The following is a 13,079-nucleotide window of genomic DNA, read 5'->3' on the forward strand; positions in this document are numbered from 1 at the left end:
AAGTCAAAAGCTTAAAGTGCTTTTACCCATTCCCAGGATAAAAACACTGATATGTAAAGTAACTTTTATTGATATTTGTGCACAATCACAACCTTTGTGACCAAAGTACAATTGGGTGGCCTACAGTGATGCAGAAAAGGTGTGGCATATCCTTCCAGCCCTTCATCGCCACCTGTAATTTGAATATAAGACCTTCATGACTACTTGCCAGGGAAAAGCTTGAGAGAATCCCTCTGATTGCACCTTCAGAGCCGCCTCTGTATGCACGGTGAACTAGCTGATAAACTAGCCCATACCTAGACTCCTGACCTTAGCAGAGACAAAGATCTGGATTGGCTTTAATCAATCAGATTGTGTTTTATGATTGCTCATGTATGGAACTTCAAACTCTTTTCCCACCATAATCCAATGAGTGCTCTCTCACATTTCATTTCATGTGAACACCAATCATCACCATGTCATGTTTAATTGATTTTGTGATGGCCTTTATTGGTGCATATTGTTCTTTCATCTACTCCATATCTGTGTACTTGTGATGTTGACATTTTTCCATGTGGCTGACAGATGGATGTGTGAGCGCTGCTCCTGCAATACATACAAATGCAAGGACAGGAAATGCTGCAGGGCACGAACGGACCGGGACTAGCCCTGGACCACAACCCCATACTGGTCCTTTACAACCAGCATGTGATTATCCCACACTGCTGCCTCTGGCAAGGTTGTCACAATAACATAAAGCTGCATTTGACAAGCATGCCTGAGAAGAAATAGCACCAAATCCTGCTGCATGCCATAGGCCTGCTTGTGCTCTCTCTGGGCAGGAGCTTCTGGCTAACATTACACCCCAACAAAGGTGGGGGTGAGGGTCAGGAACAAGCCTATTATTAAAATTAAGCACACCTGCTTGGAAGGCGACAAAAGTAAGAAATGGTCAGTGGTAGAGAAAATATTCAGACTGTTTACTTAAAGGTGCAGTAAGTAATCATTTTAGTTCAAAACAATGTAAAAATTACCAAAAAATATCAACATAACGTGAAGACATGAAGCTTTTTGACGTAGTGACATCTATGTATTGTATTGCAGAGATGTCTACTTAAGTTAGCATGCTAAACAGCTATCCACGGTCTGTCCCAGTCCAAAGCTGCTGTGCTAGCTGTGCTAACACACACACCCAGTGCTTCAAGCTTCCAGTTTAGACCACTAACTGCACTGCTAAATGAGCTAACAAGCTAACAGCAGCTACAATTAGCAGTTACTCTAATGATATGCTGCCCCTATTGGTTTTGAGTATGAATATGACCAGTGGCCAATTCTTACATATTGCATCTTAAGTAAAAAAAAATTAAGTAAAAGTACTAAGTGCATTAAAAAACGTCTTCTGTGACTTTTATACTCTTATACATTGTATCATTAGATTATTATTACTCATGCATTAATGTAAAAGCAGGATTTTACTGTTGCATTTGGTTAAGGTGGAGCTAATTTTTAACTATAGGAATACAAGTTATGATTAATTTCAGTATGGATTAATCTGAAAATTATATGATCTATCAATCAATTTATTGTTTGGTTTGTTAAAATTCAGTTGGCTACACAGTTAGAAATGCTGTAGCATTTTTAATGCAAAAATGCCAAACATTTAATCAATCAAATTAGTTGTTAATCAATTTTCTTTCAGCTTAGTCCTTACACATTTGTATATGTTAAGTATGCAAAAATCTTGATCTATAAAAAACTGAAGTTGTCAAATAATTGTAGTGAAGTAAAAATACAACACGCACACAGTGGCATGAGAAGAAAAGACTAGTACAAGTACCTCAAATTTGTATTTAAGTACAGTACTTGAGCAATTAGACTTGGTTATATTCCACCACTGGCTGTGGCTGGTATCCAAACTTCTTAATTCAGCATCCCATCTTCAAAAACAAGTTTAGCCTTTACATTGGAGTATAGCATTAACAGTGTTAGACAGTCATTCACTCTGCCAGGTGCCAAATAATAGTCTGATGTGCCCACTCCATCCAGAAGGTGGCTCTCACACACAAACCAGCAAAGTCTCACAATGACCGGCATGTAAAAGAATCTCTTAGATGCTCTCTTTAGGTTGGTGGGTACCACTGATGTTCTGGCCGTGCACGAGCCATGCTAGTTTGTGATGTTTCTAGTCAGTATGCTTTCTATTGCTCCTCTGTGGAAGTTGACAAGAATTGTCACAGGAATTTAACCTTCTTAAGTTTCCTTAATAAATAAAGCCATTTCTAGGCTTGTCTTTAACCAGGGTGGTGATGTGTGGAACATCACAGGTTATTTTCTGTTTTTTTCTCAGGAACCTAAAACTGCTCTCCTTCTCCAACCCAGCTCCTCTGATGTAGACGGGGGTGTGTGTCTTTGCCTCCTTTTTTTAAATGAACAATCAGCTCTTTGTTTTTGCCTAAGTTGAGCAGTGGGTTGTTCTCTGTGCACCACTCTGCAAGATGTACTCCTGATATGAAGTCTCATCGTTGTTTGTAATGGCCGTTGATGGTGGTTCTAACATGATAATAACGTTTGACTTTTAGATCTGTGCACATGGCTGAGTGGGCCAGGCCTGAAGCTGATGACTGACGTCCTCGTATACTTCAGACCCCACTGCCGCTGCAGACATCAATTTGAGGTTTGTGTTTTGCTCAGTTTGAAAATGAATGAACAACGGGAAGTGGATTACAGGCTGTTATCTGATGTCTCCCTCATCCCACGGCCTTCCTTACAGCTTTACTTTTCATCCTGTGCCTCTCCTCCACACTCCAGATTTCTTGCTGATTCTAAGTGCTGTAGTATTCTAAGCTGACCTGGATGACTGAGAACCTTCATCAACATCTTGCTGAATCACATTGCTCCTTTCAGTAAAGTTGGCTTTAGCAGTGGCAGACAGACTGGAGGCATATTTGTTGACATGTGATGTTCTCCTCTGCATCCGTCTGTTGCAGCCTTTTATTTTAGCGGTTAGCTGTGTTTCCTCTTTAACTCCCTGGGGGTCGCTTTATATTGGTTTCTTTCCAGCTGCCTTCATGTGACCCAGTGAACCCTGCCTCCTTTACCCCATAAATCTCAGTATTTTTATGCCATGTATATAGAGTGATACTGTTGTTTGAAAGGTAGGTCTGTATGTCTAATATCAAGTCAGGTAACTACCATTTAGTATATGAAAACCCAACCTCAAGGCTGTAGGATGCAGACAACATGCTGTTCAAAGCCCCCAGCCTGACACTCCAACGAAGTGGAGGACTGCAAGATGTCATTTGATAAACAACACCCCTCTTACTAACGCCAAAAATAACACTCAAATACATTTTTTTCTGTTTTTTGTAGTCGTGTGATGACCAAGATTGGTTCTCTGTGATGGTGATTCCCAAGAACCTAAAACTGTTCACCAGTTCCACTGGTGTAGACAGGGGTGTGTGTCTTTGCCTCCTTTTTTCTAAAATCAACAATCAGCTCCTTGGTTTTGTTGCCGTTGAGTGGTAGTTCCCGATATGAACTCTCATATTGTTTGTAATGTGGCTGATGATGGTGGTTTGTCCGCATCAACAGAGTAGAGTTTTCTTGATGTCTAGGAGTGCAGTCATGGGTGTATAGGTATGAACAGGAGGGGGCTGAGCACACAGCCGTGGGGGGCTCCCGTGTTGAACACTAAAGTAAAGGAGGTGTCTGCCAATCTGAGTTGTCTGGGATGGGATCATCCCTATGTTCCCCGGGTCCTATGTTCCCCAGGGCCTATGTTCCCCGCTTTGTATGTGACCGGGGAACATGGGACCCTTTTTCTAAAAAAGGGTCCCATGTTCCCCGCTGTTCACCCAAAGGGTCCTATGTTCCCCGCTGTGTATGTGACCGGGGAACATAGGACCTTTTTTTTGAAAAAGGGTCCTATGTTCCCCGCTGTTAGGGTTAGGGTTAGGTTAGGTTAGGGATAAGGTTCCCCAATCGGGGAACATAGGACCCGGGGAACATAGGTACGCTCCCTCTGGGATCTGTGCGTGAAAAAGTCCAATATCCAATTGCAGAGTGTGGGTTTCAAGCCCAGAGTGTGAAGTTTTCCAATTAGATTCATGGGTGAGGTGGAATTGAATACTGAGCTGAAATCAAGGGCAGTGGATATGGCACTCACGCTCCAGATTTTTTGCTGCATCACATTCCCTCCTTTCAGCATAATTGGCTTTGATGGTGGCGGAGAGACTTGAGGCACGTTTGTTGACCTGTGATGTCTGCTGCAGGCTTTTATTTTCTTGGTTAGCTGTGCATCAGTTGACTCCCTTTTGACAGATGACTGATCCTGCAACTCATGTTGTGAGTTGTTCATGTATTGTGAGATTGTTATTTTAATGGAATTCCGCTAATATTGTTTTCCCCATTAGCCAAAAAGTGCTTTCTCTAAAAGTCATCATGGTAAATATGTTGAGCTCCCATGAGTGATAGGAGACGATACAGGCAATCCATAAATATCCAACTGGGACATCAGCGTATGTGCAAACAAAGATGACTGACTCATAAAAAAACCTTTGGAAAGCTGCAGTGTGGTTAGCCTTGTTGTTCTTTGTGGTTACATATTTAAAGGGCCACTGCTCTTCATATCGTAAAGGTTATCGCTTTAGGATCGTTCGACCATGATGACCCCACCTGAAATCTATGTTACAGCACGTGTTGTTCAGAACATGTTGTGTTATACAACCAGACCCTCATTTCATCTGTGGCATTCTGCAAATGTGTAACAAACTCGTCATAACAGAGTAAAAGACTGGGGAGTTTTAGATTTATTGTTGTAAAGACTTTAGTGTTACAAAGGCAGAGCCTGGAATCAATGAAATGTTACAACATACTACAGAATACTCGTGGTAATAATTATCTAGATCATATATATAAAAAAACCTAGATATTGTATGTATTATCAATGCAAAACTGAGAATTTCCCCTCTTACTACACAATTCATGTGATAAACATAAGAAAATTGTAAAATAGAAGCCTTTTGCCAACCTGCTTGAGAAGTTACATCTTATTTTACTTAGTTGAAATGATTTATTTGTTGTTCAACAGAGTCATTGATGCTGTCTGCATTGCATATTGATAAAAAAAACCCAGACGTGTTAAGATCATTGGTTGGAGAAATGGATAAAAAGAATTATGTTAAACAATTAGCTTGTCAAAGTCAAAATCCTGCAAATATAATTAACCCTTGTTCATTTCACTTTATGTAAAACCACAAATCTGTGTTTTATGACACCTATTGATTGAGACAAACGTTTCTGTCTTCGTGAGCCTGGGAGCTGCAGCATACTGATGTGCCTCTGTTAAGCTAATCATTAAGGATAATAAAAAGGAAGGTTATATCACCCCAAGTCACTTAAATTCCAGTCAACATTTGCATGGAGTTTGTGTCCAGACGAGCAACAGTGATGACACAGGGAGCAGCGATGAAGGAGCAGCCCAACAGACCAACATGGAGCAGGCAGATAGAGTTCACCCTGGCTGGTATCGGCTGTGCTGTGGGTCTGGGAAACGTTTGGAGGTTCCCTTATCTCTGCTACAGGAGTGGAGGAGGTAGGAAACAAAGCTGACATTTCATCTACAGAATTATAAAAGCAGACCACCCTCTGCACATACACACTGGTTTTAAACTGGGTCCAAAGGTTAACAAACTGTGCTGTTAGTGAGCCCGACTGGAAACACTTCGCTACGCTCCGTAGTGATTGTGTTGAAAAATGTTCAAATTGTTCTGAAATGTTCTCAGTTTGAATTTCATGTAATGAAACAAGGCCATACTGTGCTGTACTGTGCTGGAAATTCTTCCTGTAACTGGGAGGAACATTGGTTTACAACAGTAAAGATAACTGACAGAGGCATGTCTCACCTGACTGTTACAAGTGACCCAAGATATAAAGAGGAAAATGCAAGTGCAGGGTGACTCTTACAAAAGTTAAAGATAAGAGGATATCATAAAACAAGCGCAGGTGAATTGTCCTTCGTTGGCAACGTGTGTTTGACAGTTGACTTGTCATCACAGGTGCCTTTCTGGTGCCATACCTGTTCATGCTAGTGGTGTTGGGGATCCCTCTGCTCTACATGGAGCTGACTGTGGGTCAGTACACAAGGAGAGGGCCTGTCCACGCCCTGGCTATTGTCTGCCCACTGTTAAAAGGTACTCTGTGGCACAAATGAAACATTCAAGTCCCTGAAAACTGAAAATTAGGCATTTGTCTGACTGCTAAAAACCTTATTTTTGTCTGTCGTCAGGAGTGGGCATGGCATCAGTGGCCATCTCCTTCATCATGTGCACCTACTACAATGTTGTCATCACCTGGGCCCTCTATTACCTCTTCAGCTCCTTCCAGGCACCGCTACCCTGGCAGAACTGCAACAACACCTGGAACACACCAAACTGTACCAATCATGCCACCAACAGCAGCTACTCCTCCACAGCGAGCCAGGAGTTCTTCAAGTACGTTTCACTTTGTGGGAGAAACCGCTGCTGGTTCTCAGGATTAAATAACCACCTAGATATTTATTAGATTATAGCAGGATTACAAATTCCCAGAAGTTTGACAAGCAGTCGAGCTCTCTGGCAATTATGTCGGCAGTGAAGAATACAATCATTATTTTAATACGCAGAATAAAAAGTTATTGGGGACCATGTCTTATCAGAGTCACAAGAGGGATATCAGTTATAGTGAAGGTTAGTGATAAGAGTCTGTGATAAGCAAGCAGATAAAATATTTTAAGGAAGTGTGAGAAATGCTAAGTCATTTTGAACTTAATCATTTGCCGTAGAGCACACTTTATTCAAAGGTAAATTCATGCAAAATTAACGCACACACACACACACACACACACACACACACACACACACACACACAGAAACACTACCAAATGCTTGAGAGAGAAAAAAACGCACCATCATCTGATTTAGTTTTAATTGTACATTCAGGAGACACGTGCCTGATGGTCTGAGGGATCTGATTGGGCGATAGCCAGTGAGCATGTTGGATATATTTTTAGGGGCTTGTGAAAAAGCAGTATTACTTTGGAAACATTATCCAAGCTCCAGTAAGCATTCTGGAGCATACCCTTCCTTTTGTCTTTCGCCATCTTGCTGTTTAGACAGTGGGGTGAAACCTCACTTTTTCAAAGTGGTTTACTCATTAACTGGTCTAACTGCAGTTGGGGGATAAATGCAGAAATGGAATGTGAGTTTCATGGGAAACAGAATTTTTTTTGTTGTGACCACACTAGTGGCTCTGCTGGGCTGTAATGCTCTTTGTAAAGAAAAGCGATTTCTTAGATAAAAGTTCATGTCCAAATTTAGCTTTTGGTCATCAGCAGTTCGGCCAGAGGATCAGAATGAAGGTTATTGAGGCAACAAAGGTATAATGTATATCTAAGAAATACAGTTGAGGATAATAGGAATGTCATTCATTTTGATTTTATTGGACAGATAAAAAAATCTCATTAAAAGCTGCTGTAAGTGATATTTTTTTTATTAAAATAAGAGTTAAATAGCTCTATATTCTGACAGTAATCACTGTTATAGAGTGTTCGGTCAGTGACCCATGTCTCTCCTCCCCCCACTCATGCAGTAAAAGAGAAAAGACATTTTCTGGTATCCCTGCCCACTTTATCTAATCAGGACAGAGAACTCAATGAAGGCGTGGTCCTGTTCGCTTGTGAACGCGTAGAGAGCATGATCCTCCTGTCTGTTGCTATGTCTGGCGATCACAGCTTAGCATTCATGTGGTGACATAGAAAGGAGGGAGGGGATTGGTAACAGCAAAATCGACAGAAAGTCAGCTAAAATAACAACAACGCTTTACAACAGCAGCTTTAACAAGGGCACTAGTTGAAAGTTCAGGGATCATAAATAAACATAAAGACAGGAATGTCTGCAACAAATTCCACAATAATGCGTCCAACTGTTGTCATAATGTCTCACTCTGACCCTCATATGTGAACCTGCCGGTAGAGATAGAGAAAAAGTCAGAAGATCGCCAAAGTTAATGCGAGTCATCCTCATTAATGTTCTCAATTGTATAGATTTCGACTGGATGATCAAACTAAGACCCAGTGGAGATCACTAAAGTCAGGTTCAAGGGTTCATCTTCTGGGTACCCATTTGAGGTCACCATTTGCATCCTCTTGTGTCAGGCTACTGGTATATTCTTGTAGATAAATACAAACAGGGGACAAAGGTAATGTTTGTTTGATTTAAAATGGCCAATGATCAATGTGGTCAGATGATGACGACACAGCAACCAGTGTGGATCAGAAACATTAAAGGGCCCAAAATGGATCCCTGCTGCCTTCCTGCCCATTGTCCACCTGATTGTAATAACTAATTAAGTACAGCAGGACACCCTTTTGTAACCACCTGCTTATTAATGGCTCTGTGTTCAGATAATTTGTTCTTAGAACATTAATAATAACAACCACTTTTTCTCTTTATGTTTGGCCTTTTCTAAGGTATAAGATGCTGGAGCAGACTAGCGGAGTAGAGGAAACAGGAGTGATCCGGTGGGAGCTTTTCCTTATTCTCCTTCTAGCTTGGATCCTTATTTACTTTTGCATCTTTAAGGGAGTGAAATCAACAGGCAAGGTAAGTTAAAGGAGCGACAAACTGAGACAGACACAAGGTGAGAGACCGATGGAAATACAGTGAATGACAACCCTTGTTCGTTTCTGTTTGTAGGTGGTGTACTTCACGGCTCTGTTCCCATACATTATCCTGTTTGCATTGCTGATCAATAATGCTCAGCTTCCTGGAGCAGTAGATGGAATAACCTTCTTCATTGTGCCTGAATGGGATAAGCTGCTCTCAGTGGAGGTAAGAAAGCAGAAAGAGAGGAGACAAGAAAATGGAAATAGGTACTGCTTCTGTCCTTCACAGGGCAGCGGGAGAAAAGATTTATACTAGTATTTGGATTGGCATGGATATTGATGATTGGTCCTTGCAGTGATCAGCAGTTTAAGATGAACATCCGTCTGTGTTGCAGGTGTGGGTGAATGCTGCAGCTCAGATCTTCAACTCCATTGGGATCGGTTTTGGCTCCCTCTTGGCCATGTCCAGCTACAACTCCTTCAACAACAATGTTCTGAAGTAATAAACTCATGCTCATTTTACCTCACAACAGTGACAGTAACGATCTCTGGGCAGAAAGAAAGTAATATATTTTTTCCCTTTTTTTTCCCACAGGGACACCCTGACTATAGCCATAATCAACTCCCTCACCAGTATCCTGGCAGGTTTTGTCATTTTCTCTGCCTTTGGCTACATGTCTTATCTGCAAGGAATTCCCATCAGCGATCTGGCTGTGGATGGTAAGCAAACAAGTCAATGAAAAATAGTCTCCACTGATATCTTTGGCTCCTGGGGGATTGGTTTTACTTTAGATTATTTTTAATTAAATTATAGCTTTAGTGCCACTTTTTCTGTCATAGTACTTACGTGACTGGGAATTTAGTACAACCATATAAATGATTTCAGTAAAAAAAAAGAAACAGGTCATTACAGGTGTTACAGGTATTTTTCTATGAAAAAGTAAAACTACAGCTACAATCCAATAAAATTACTTGTAATAGTTAATTATAGCCATGTTGATATGACAAAGGGGAGGAGGAGTTGAAGTCTAGCTATGAACTTAACCATTTTCCCACTAAATTTATAAACAGCTCACATTCCAAAGATACACTTTGATTTCAAGACTTTTATATATTTGGAGTCAAACCTCACTGAGTGGTTGTGCAAGAGATGCTAAAAAAATCTCCATACCCTCACAGAAAAACCATATGAATTTCACACGTTTTCCACATGTTAGCACATGATGCAACATGTGGTAACGTGTAATCACATGTTGCATCATACGGAGCACATGTTGTGACATGCGGTTCTATGTTCTATGTTCACCCATGTAAATTCCCATGTGAAACCTATGGGATAACATGTAAAACCCATGTTAAGACTGCATGTAAATTCATCAGGAAACTCTGTATATCACTGAGGTTGATCACATTTTTATATTGTTTTAACATGGGTATTTACGAGGAGTTTCGCATGTAATCCCACAGGCTTCACATGTAATACTGTAGGTTTCACATGAAAATTAACATGAGTTTCACATTTAATCCTAATGTAATCCCACAGGTTTCACAAGGGAAATTACTTTGGATTTGCATATTATACCATGAAAATGTTCCAAAACCATGTTTCCCTTGTGCCAAGTACATGTTTCACTTGTGTAAAATGTGTTCCACATATTTCACACATGATTTTAACATGTTTCACAGGTTAAATTCACATATGCGAAAATCACGTGTGACCACATGTGGTTTTCTTTAAGGGTATATTATGCTGTTACAATTTTCATATTGTCATGTAACAGTTTTCCTTCCTTTGAGTCGACTCATGATTTACCCTTTAAATCAGCATTGCTATACTGACATGTTTGTGTGTGTGCATGTGTGTGTGTGTGTGTGTGTGTGTGTGCGTGTGTGCGTGTGTGTGTGTGTTGTGTATCTAGGTCCAGGACTGGTTTATGTTGTTTACCCACAAGCCTTTGCCAACATGCCCGTGTCTCAGCTCTGGGCAGTGTTGTTCTTCTTCATGCTCCTTTGCCTCGGACTGGACAGTGAGGTAGTTAATGGGGAAAACATCACACTTTCAGGGATAATCCACAGAAAAAAGTGTGATTATCTCCACAACACAGTCGCCAGAATAAAATTGTGGCAATGTACTATTCTGCAAACCACAGATATGTTGAAACTTTATATTTGTTAATGTTGAATCCTCCTCTCGCCCAGCTCTTCTGCAGTCACTAACCTGTACACCTCCTGACCTTAAACTTAGCTCATATTCATGTAATGTGAACGTGATATGACACGTTGTCGACCTGTTAATAATGACATGTACTGTATGACACAAATTTGAGTGTATTTGTGATTTTCAGAAAAGTAAAATTTCAACATTTTATTCTGGTGGCTGGTCTAATATGCACTTACCCTACAGAGCTACATCATGACTTCTTTGTTTGTTTCTTTTTTGCCAGTTTGCTATGGTTGAAGTGATGGTGACCAGTCTCATGGATGAATTCTATCAAACTCTGATTAAATTCTTCAGGCGTAAGGAACTGTTTGTTCTTGCTATTTGCTGCTTTGCTTTCCTCATGGGAATTCCTTGTGTCCTGCAGGTATTGATTGTAATTTATTGGATGAATTTTAACCAATTTCAGATTAAATTATTAAGTCATTCATCTCATATCTGCTGTTCTCTGTTCAGGTGGGAATCTTTGTTTTCCAGCTGATGGACCATTACACTGCCATAGTGTCCATCATGTTTCTTGCATTCTTTGAGGTTATAGCCATCTGTTGGAGTTATGGTGAGAAAAAGCATGTTCAGTTGTGTGTCTTTTTAGATGTAGATGTAGTAGTTGTTATCTACTTACCCCCATGCCGATGGAAAGTCAGGTGAAGATTGGTAGTCCACAATACTTTTTGTTTTGTTTACATTTTCAAACAAGTCCTCATCTACTTCAGTTGTTTCAGAGAATGCTGAAACACCAGAATTGTTTTAGTGAACTTTCGAAACTTTCCATCAGCATGAAAGTGGGTAGATAGATAATGGCTGAATTTTCATTTTTGGGTGAACTTATCCTTTAAATGCTGTCTACTGAAGAAGCTTTTCCATGTGCAGGAGCGAAACGTCTTTCAGACAACCTACAAGAGATGACTGGAAGAAGAGCAAACATCTTCTTCAGACTGTGTTGGCTAGTAGTTGCTCCTGTGCTGATCACTGTACGTCAACAGGCGTTTTCATCAACATGATTCAGATTGAAGACTTTTCCCCACAGCTAAGTTTTAAATGTTCCTGTTGCAGGTTATCCTGATTTTCTCCATCATCCAGTTCAAACCAGCCCGCTATGAGGACTACGTCTTCCCTCCCTGGGCTCAGGGGGTCGGCTGGGTCATTGCCATGGCCTCCATCATCTGGATTCCTTTGGGTGCCGTACACACATTGTGGGTGCTCCCTGGCTCATTCATGCAGGTGACGTATAGTTAACTTTTCCTTTTATTTCCACCCCAGTTATTGTAGGTAGTACCCATGTGCATGTGTTTCCATGTCCCACTGGTGTAAAAATCCAGCTGTATGTTAACATTACTGGTTCATTTCTCTTGACAGAAACTGAAGCTGTCCATCACACCATATGCGCTGAATGAAAAGTCAAACATGCCGTATTATGAGAGGGGAGGGAAGAACGGAGATCCAGACATAGCTGTCATCAGCTCCAGCATCGATCTAGCTGTTAATCCTCCTGTGGAGGCAAAGTTCTGATACCTCTGTGCTTTGCACAGTCATAATGTTCACTGAGCCATTTAGAGTGGCAGAGGTTTAGTAAGCTCGAATTAATCACGATTGTCTGCCATTTGCTTTAAATCTCACACAAACTTTTGGTAAGGAAGTCAAACAGAAAGATACTACAAAATGATTTACAGAATTGTGAAAAATGTGTTGCTGCATATCTGCCATGCAGATATAACAAATTGGCCATTTTTGTGAGCCTGTGAATTTGATTTTTGCTAATATTTAATGCTACAAGATGTAGTGGGAAGACAGTGTTTAGACTCTTGTTATTGCTGTGTACATCTGTTTCACTGTCACATTCCCCTGCCCTCATTTGAAGCTTTAACTTTGCTAATGCTGCCATCTTTTGGTCGTGTCTGTTGATGCAATTATGAGATACATTTTGAGTTTTTTTTAAACAGTACATTCATTTGAGCCAATAAAAAGACATTGATTGCCACCATTTCAAAGATAGCTGAATGTATGTATTAAACTACTTTTCATAAAAACATAAACCAATTCACTGTGGCTGACTCATTAGGTCAAAAGCAACAGGGCACTGCTGATAAAAATGATAAACAATGGTGGTAAACAGAGGAGTACATGGGTCATGCAACTGTCGTTCATGTCATATAAGATGTAATAAAAACCTGTCACAAAGTCCATAACTTGTGTCTTTCTTCTGTAATGACAAACTGACTGTAACACTGTAACACTGTACGG

The 13,079-nt window shown here is 40.5% G+C and overlaps 1 protein-coding gene across 4 annotated transcripts in view; it reads left to right on the forward strand.

Moving 5' to 3' along the window:
- The window catches only part of LOC311269555 (sodium- and chloride-dependent GABA transporter ine), a 14,221-nt gene extending 1,206 nt beyond the window's left edge, over positions 1-13,015 (forward strand). The window contains exons 1-15 of one of the 4 annotated variants that reach the window (XM_084373766.1): positions 2,319-2,378; positions 2,559-2,653; positions 5,404-5,572; positions 6,036-6,170; positions 6,266-6,470; positions 8,486-8,618; positions 8,712-8,846; positions 9,016-9,119; positions 9,216-9,340; positions 10,540-10,652; positions 11,065-11,205; positions 11,295-11,394; positions 11,709-11,809; positions 11,892-12,059; positions 12,195-13,015. In XM_084373766.1, coding sequence (XP_084229892.1) covers positions 2,597-2,653; positions 5,404-5,572; positions 6,036-6,170; positions 6,266-6,470; positions 8,486-8,618; positions 8,712-8,846; positions 9,016-9,119; positions 9,216-9,340; positions 10,540-10,652; positions 11,065-11,205; positions 11,295-11,394; positions 11,709-11,809; positions 11,892-12,059; positions 12,195-12,347 — 1,839 coding nt within the window. In that variant the 5' untranslated portion in view covers positions 2,319-2,378; positions 2,559-2,596 and the 3' untranslated portion in view covers positions 12,348-13,015. Of the gene's footprint in view, positions 1-2,318; positions 2,379-2,558; positions 2,654-5,386; positions 5,573-6,035; positions 6,171-6,265; positions 6,471-8,485; positions 8,619-8,711; positions 8,847-9,015; positions 9,120-9,215; positions 9,341-10,539; positions 10,653-11,064; positions 11,206-11,294; positions 11,395-11,708; positions 11,810-11,891; positions 12,060-12,194 lie in introns of those variants that run through there. The other 3 variants (XM_084373765.1, XM_084373767.1, XM_084373768.1) reach the window with 3 other exon arrangements.
- The last annotated feature ends 64 nt before the right edge of the window (positions 13,016-13,079 follow it).

Source organism: Pagrus pagrus, assembly GCF_965226575.1.
Source record: "Pagrus pagrus genome assembly, chromosome: 14".
NCBI lineage: Eukaryota > Metazoa > Chordata > Actinopteri > Spariformes > Sparidae > Pagrus > Pagrus pagrus.